This window comes from Trachinotus anak, unplaced genomic scaffold (genome assembly GCF_046630095.1).
Source record: "Trachinotus anak isolate AG129_WGS33_773 ecotype Australia unplaced genomic scaffold, CSIRO_AGI_Tana_v1 ptg000042l, whole genome shotgun sequence".
Lineage (NCBI taxonomy): Eukaryota > Metazoa > Chordata > Actinopteri > Carangiformes > Carangidae > Trachinotus > Trachinotus anak.
The window spans coordinates 1,304,414-1,312,127 of record NW_027273893.1 but is presented as its reverse complement, the minus strand read 5'-3'; the positions used below and the strand labels follow the sequence as shown (position 1 = coordinate 1,312,127).

The 7,714-nt window shown below is 42.2% G+C and overlaps 1 protein-coding gene across 1 annotated transcript; it reads left to right on the top strand.

Moving 5' to 3' along the window:
• Positions 1-5,935, top strand: fgf19 (fibroblast growth factor 19). Its single transcript, XM_071472968.1, has 3 exons — positions 1-492; positions 572-675; positions 4,166-5,935. Exons 1-3 carry the CDS (start codon positions 282-284, stop codon positions 4,484-4,486), a joined length of 636 nt encoding a protein of 211 aa, XP_071329069.1. The 5' UTR covers positions 1-281; the 3' UTR covers positions 4,487-5,935.
• Positions 5,936-7,714: the final 1,779 nt, after the last annotated feature.

Genomic DNA, 7,714 nt, shown 5'->3' with positions numbered 1-7,714 from the left:
GGAGTCGTGCTTCATAAACGATTTGACGGAGCTGCGGATGGGGTTCAGAGACACACCAGGGGCTCTGCTCGGGGCTCGTCGGGGGCCAGCGGAGAGCTATGATTCCGTTGGCCGTCGTGCAGGGGTGTGTTGTGGTCTGTTTCTGGGAACTGGATTTGGGAAAGAGGGTTATCTGCAACTGATAAGGGCCACATTTAAAAGGCTGGGTTAGGATGAGACTGGCGCACTTCACACAGCTGGAGGGAGCGGGAACACGGCGTGCACGGACGACTTGATGAATCATGCTTCTGCCTGTGGTCACCGTATACGCTGTCAATGCGCTTTTTGTTGCTGGTGTTGTTTGCATGCCCCTGTCGGACCAGGGGCCCCACATCGACCACGGCTGGGACCAGGTGGTCCGCCTCAGGCACCTGTACGCCGCCAGGCCGGGACTTCACCTGTTGATCAGTGGGGATGGACAGATCCGCGGCTCCGCGGTCCAGACTGTGCACAGTAAGTATAGCACTTTAAAGCACAGACCTCACCAGCTGTAAACCGTGATGCTTCATGCTAAAGAGCATTTGACCCGCAGGTCTGCTGGAGATCCGACCTGTGGATCCGGGCTGTGTCGCCATCAGAGGCGTAGAAACCGCACGGTTTCTGTGCATAGAAGAGGACGGGACTCTGTACTCCTCGGTGAGGATCCAGGTCCTGCAGGACGTGTTGGCACCTGCGGCCAGTTCAGTTCTGAATTTGCTGTTTATCAATGACAGACATTCAGTTTTAAGTTCCTCAAGTCTTAAATACGAGGTGAAAAAAAATAGTTGATAGTATTTTAATAATAATCAAGCTAGATATTAATCACATTGGTAAAATTATATAATAAAGTAAAATCTATCATAAACTCAGTCAAATCTGAATTTAATGACATTTATGCTGTGAAAAGTGAAAAGAAAAATCCAGCACATTCAGATGCTTTCAGACAGAAAGAGACAAAGCCAAATAATTAAATTAAAAAACATGATCTATTATTTCAGAATAAATTGATCAAACCATAAAATATAGTCAGACTGTATGGAAGGCCAACATGGCCAATATGATCAATTTAAATTAAAGGTCCTATATTTTATCTTCTTCTGTGGTTTATTTGAAGTGTTGATATCCATCAGAAGATATTTTTGTGAACCAAAAACCAAACCAAAAACCATCTCAGCATAGTTTTGCATCTCCTCTCTCAGGCTTCTTGTCAGTGACTTCTTACTTTATACAATATGGGAGCTTTAAATAAATAATGAATATATACATTAAAATATATATAGCTTGATTTCTAATGACTAAATTAATAACTAATGATTACTGTGACTTCACTGTTCCTATTGTAACAGTTTGGTTGGATTTCAGTTTTTGGGCTATAGATCAGTTTTATTTCCTTGTCTCTCCTGCCTCCTCACCTTTCAGCCAATCACATTCCTCCAGCCTTGCTCCCGTCCGTCAGAACAGCCAGAGAAAAGGGGGCACACTGTGTTTTGCCTGGGGGACTTCTTTGAAATCACAGCACAACAGATTTAGATCTAGATCTGGTCAGGGTGTCTGCCTGTGACTGAACGGTCCCATCACAGTATTTATTTACTGCAGCAGCTCACTCTGTATTCTAAATTTGATCGGAAATCCAAAGTGACTCTGGAACGTCACTGAAAATCAAATTTGTCAGTGGCTGTATTGGGGAATTTCCAACTTCCCTGTAGTCTGCTTTTATATCTCACTCTTCAACTTTCACGTCACCTCCTCTCGGAGCTTCGAGCTCAAATTCAGCTGCCTTTCAACAGCCACCAGCTATTATTTTTCAGATATTTCAGATGTTGTAACTGGGAATATTCAGCAGTCAGCTGAAACATCCACCAAACCTGTTGTCTTTGATACTTACAGCTGTATGAATTGTCTCATTGCTGTGTTGGAACTGCTGTTGTTAGTGTGTGATTTCATTACTTGCATGTTGAATATTGACATAGTCATTCCTAAATGCTGCAGCAGCCATATGCATTGTCAGAACAACTTAATGTACATTCAGCATTTTCTTCCCCCAGATCTGGATTATTATCCAGATTATTTTATGGATTATTATCTGGATCTACCTCTTTAATTGGATCTGCACCAAAATGTAATGAGCTCTTCCCTGGCCCAGCCCCCAACCTTCCAACACGTTCAGTATAATTCAGTTCAGGACCCCCCTGAGGCCAATGTCAAACAACACACACCAGACCTCAGAGAAAAAAAATCTTACTAAATGATCTAGATCTCCCCCAGAATTTAATGGGTTCTTCTCTGGTTCAGGCCCCATCCCTCTACCATGTTCAGTGCAAATCAGTTCAGGGCTTTTTGCGTAATCCTGCTGACAAAAAGAGAGTGTTAAATAAAGGTGATGATCTGTGATCTCTTTTTAACCTTCACCTCTTCTCCCAGATGGATGTAACTTTATCCAGAAACATTTCAGAGAATCTTCCAGAGAGATTTCTGCAGGTAGCACTGACCTGAAGTATCCTGCTGCTTTTCATATGCTGATCGTCAGCTTCCATGTTCAGAAAACATTGCAGTCAGTCATTCATTCAAACAGTCGACTGGTTCATCAACCTTTGTTCAGTGTGGTGCAGGGTAGGATGTGTTTGCAAAGTGAAAAACCTGAATGAAAAGATCCATCAGCAGCAACAACAACCTTGGCCTCTGGCTGGCTGTCTCTGGCCAAAGTAAACAGCCATCGAAGAACTTGCAGCAACATTTACGTATGTTTTTTTTTTTTTTTTGGTATCTTTAAACACCATTCATGCAATTTATACTGGAAAATACAGGGGAAAAAACAGTAGCAAATATTTTACTAACTAATAGCTTTGCTGTTACAAAGACCATGGCTAAACTAACCTGAGGTGAACCTGGGGTGAAAATGAGCTGCTGGGCCCCCATTAATTAAACATGTCTACCCCTCATTGTGCAACATGTGGACAGACCTCTTGCGCTGGAATATGACATGGCTCCAGGTTTACTGTGGTGTAATTAAATTTTTGGGCTGTAACGAATGACTGATAGCTGATTATTTGTAATTTAATGTAATGTAGTAGGATAATAATGTAGGAATACGTAACATCCAAGACACTTCAACTTTAAATTGTGAGACTGTCCTCAAGTAACAAATGAGCCCATAGGTCGTATAGTCCCATGTGAAAGTAGCAGTGTATGTTGTTTCTATTACCCACGACCGTTCATTGTTATTATTGTAACCATGACAACAAAGATCGTCTAATGTTGAGGAAATACTTATTTTAACCCAAATCACCATATTTTCCTAAACCTAACCAAGCCATGACTGTTATTATATTAATCATGGTGATGAAGGTATGTATGCCGCTCTCAGTACAGTCGTGTTTATTATTGTTTTATTATAATTATTTATTATCAGTTTCTAGGGTGTTTGTATGTGTTTTTTATTAGATTTTTATGTGTATGAGCTGCTCTACACAATAATTTCCCTATGGGGATAAGTAAAGTATCTATCTATCTATCTATCTATCTATTGTAACCATGACAATCATGGTCTGGTATGCCTGACACCGTAGGGGCGCTATTTAAGGAGACATTGCATCTCAGCCAACTGAGAGAGCAAGGCTGTTCCATTCTTGTCTAGTAGGGGTTTTAAAAAGGACTGAATATTCACTAACTGTAACCACCAATCACTAAGCACCTGACCCTGATGCTGCGCATGCACGGCATAGCGTTTTCCTTGTGTTTCATTTGTGTAGCATTAGTTAAACCTTTCATTTACGATCCCTGTGTGTGTGCATGTGTGTTCCTACGGTGCTGAGATGTGTGCTTTTGACCACCTTTTCCAAACCTGTACGGCAACAAGTCATGTAAGGCTGTGGTTTTTGCCGACGGTTTATCTTGGGCGTGGTGATGGTACAATCAACTGCTTAAACATAAATTGGTGCCTACGCTCATTACCTGCAGTAGGTCTGGATTGTACTCCATCTTAACACAACCAAATTCTTACCTGTTAATGCTTGTTTTAATGTTGTCTAAACACAAACACAAGAATATGTTATTTGTGCACGTTTTGTCAGTAATCCAGTCTTTACCAAACAACTCAGTTATTTGTAGGACATCATGTTTTACATGTGAACGTCTCTGTCTTTTCCAGCACACCTACATCAGAGACGACTGCAGCTTCAGAGAGCAGATCTTGCCAGACGGGTACAACATCTACATCTCTGACAGACACGGAGCCCTGCTCAGTCTGGGAAACCAGCGGCAAAGGCTGCAGGGTCGAGACCGAGGTGTCCCCGCTTTGGCCCAGTTCCTCCCCAGGATCAGCACCTTGGATCACACCTCATCCTCTGCACTGGACATCCTTGACAAGCCGGGGCAGAGCACAGCACAAACAGAAGAACCTGTGGACACAATGGACTCCTTTGGGAAACTGTCTCAGATCATCCACAGTCCCAGCTTCCACAAGAGATGAGGCAGCAGCTCTGAGACACCTGTAAACAGATGTGTCCAGGAGTGTTCGCTTTGTCTGAGACCGAGCACTCCTCCCTGCATGTTGCAGAACCACGGACTGACTGCATGTCCAGCCTGCACCAAGAAAATCTGTTGTGAAATCCTGTCGAAACAGTCCCATCAGATACGACAAATAGAACATGAGAACAAAGCAGAGAATGACACCTGCACTGAGTACAGTACTCCATCCAGTTGTTTTCAGTAACAACCTTTATATCTGCTGTGACCAGTTGTCCACAGGTGTTTGGTCCTCACCCAGAAACAGATATACCACAGATAAACTGTTACTGTTCAGATAAACTGAAATCACTGCTGAAAACTATTAATTTACCAGTTTATGATGCTGCAGTGAACGTTACCACCTGGTTTGGTTATAGAAAGATCTTGGTTTGGGTTAAAATCAGTTCACTGTTAAAGCAGCAGTTGGCAGGCTTGCGAAAATCCAGGATTTAGGTAGAAAATTTGAACAGATACAAGTTTCAGGTCCCTTCCCCACTTTCCGCCGAGCTCCAGATCTGCCTCCCAACTAGAGAGGAAGTAGTGCGCGCCACATCTTAGCTCGGGTGCACGAGCAAAGTATCCACACTGTCAGATAACGTTAGATATTGACTTTATACTTAAGGTAAGATTAAGTGCTTCTGTTTATTTAGCAATAGTAAACTTTGGGATAAAAGTAAGGTTGCAATGTTTCTGAAAGAACAGCTTGTTTACATAGCCTAGGTTACCGATAAGTAACATGTAGCATTCACTGCAGCGTTTTACTCACTGGCACTTTGATAAATTTGACATTTTTACCTGTTGATGTGGATCGAGTTTTGAGACTGAGGCACAGGCCTCACAGGAAGAGCACATCCCCTCAGCTGCTTCTACACGCCGACAGACAGGTACAACCCAGAGCCGTGTAGTAGGCACATCTGGCAGCATGCACGAGGGAGGTGGGAGGTAAATCTGTCTGCAGCAGGCTCGTACTGATAATCTGTGCAACCGGGCAAATGCCCGGTGGGCCGGTCCACATTTGGGCCGGTAGCCTCTGATTTTTTTTATGCAAATGCAAAATTTTAAAGTTATTTATTTCTGTAGGCTACATAGGCTATGTTCAGCGGCCCATGAATGGCCCCACGGCCCGTCAAATTCAGTTGTATCCATTTGGCTTAGGGGGTTGCACAGGCCAATATACCTTATTTGCCTGTTCAGGTCAGGTTTAGAAGCAGGTGCTTATTACAATCGTGCCCCCTACCCCCACCCCTTTAGTGGATCGGCCCAGTAGTAGTGCTGCTAGCGTTAGTGCTAGTACAAGTAGAACAAGCAACAGCTATGACAAAAATGTTGCTGGAGATGTCATCCCGGACCCAGGGCCAACCGAAGAAGAAGGATATTGTGTCAGGTCGGGGGGTACCATATTGTGTGATATTTATGGAGGGGGGGGGGGGGGTGGGTCCAGTGGTGGGCCGGTCCAGAGGGAAAATTGCCAGGGCCGAATTTTGTTCCCAGTCCGACCCTGGTCTGCAGTGTGTGCACGAGCTGTAATTGACAGTCAGCCAAATTCCCCCCGCGTCTGATTGGTGGTATTGTCAGAATATAGTTACAGATTCAGCAAATAAGACAAAAAAAAAGGTTGCCTACTGAAGCTTTAAGGTTATGGGACCTTTGTTATTATGGTTACAACACTAAACACATAGTTAAGGTCAGTTCAAAATGGGAAATGAACGAGGTGTTTCATTGATCCATCCATTCACCCATCTTTATCACGCTTTAACATCGCCTGACTTTCTCCTCGCACCAGAGGGCACCATCACATGAACATAATTATGTCATTTTGGGGCATTTGCTGAAAAGACAGATGTTGTCTCATACACACACAGCCAGAAGTCACTTAACACTAAGACATAACTATGGTTGTAATCAGCTGCTGCGAAAACAGCCTCTGGAGGACAGTCTCAGTTTGCTCATCATTCCTCCCACACACACAGGGAGGGTTGCGTTTGACATTCTAGTTTGTTTGGGATAAAGAGACAATGATCAAAGAGCAGGACTTCTCTCTCTCTGGTTAGAAGTGTTGCTTTAACACGATGAGAACCTCAGGGTCTACTGCCTCAGGGAAACAGGCCCAGGAAACAGACTTTGCTACCTGAAGATGAGGATCAGGATCTTAGTAGATTTATCTGCAATGGGATGGTGAGTTAAAAAGATGACTACAAAGAGTGTTGTCTTCTTGCAGGAGCACAACTGTAATGCTTTGTATGTTTATTGAATGTATGTTTGTATTTACTGTTAACTGTGTTGGAAATTTTGGAATAAAGTTGTCATGATAAAGAGTCACACTGTATGTGGCTTGTGTTTAGAGTATAAAGAGAAATTAAAAAGGTAGTGGCTCGCTTCAGACCCTTGTGGCTGAAATGATTATTACAAGAACAGACCCTGAAAAAAGTGACAAAAAATCACAGATAAAAAAAACTCAGTTGACTCTCAGGGCTTCTGTAGTTAATGTTAACAAGGATGAAAAAGAAATAATATTAATCCAGTTTGGGGGCTTAGACAGACCATCAGTGTTTCCAGACTCTGTTTTCTGTCCCACTGAGCTACTTGTTGTTCAGTCACACAGAAAAAAATTGTGTTGTTTGCTCTCCACCTATGAAAAGCTCAGATCAGCCCCTTCTTTCCTGAGTTTGAGGCTAAGTTTAGTCAGCTTTGCATCCACACACACACGCACGCACATACACACACACACAGACACACACACACATAAAGATTAATTACTAACTGCTTCAAAAAGACTGAATCTTTTACCTGCTAATTATATAATAATGAATACTATATTTGTTTATTTGCATTTCTCCTCTTTAAATGTATTTAATGTTTGAACTGTTTTTTTTTAATTAAAGTTTATTATTATTTCATATTTGAGACAAAATGAGGTGAGCATGCTTCTTACCTATGTCACACAGGATTTTAAATCTTGTTTTGCTGATTGATTAATGATTATTACAAATTTTTTTGTGCTTACCCATAAATGTCATATATGTAAATATACTGAATTTCATATATGAAATGTATCTACATATGAAGTAACAACATACACTGCCGTATGTTATGTTTGCTGATTCAAGTTAATAATTTAATGAATGGCAGAATTACAAAGAAAAACCATATCTCAGGTTGGCCAATAAAAAGAAAAGATTGAGATGGGCCA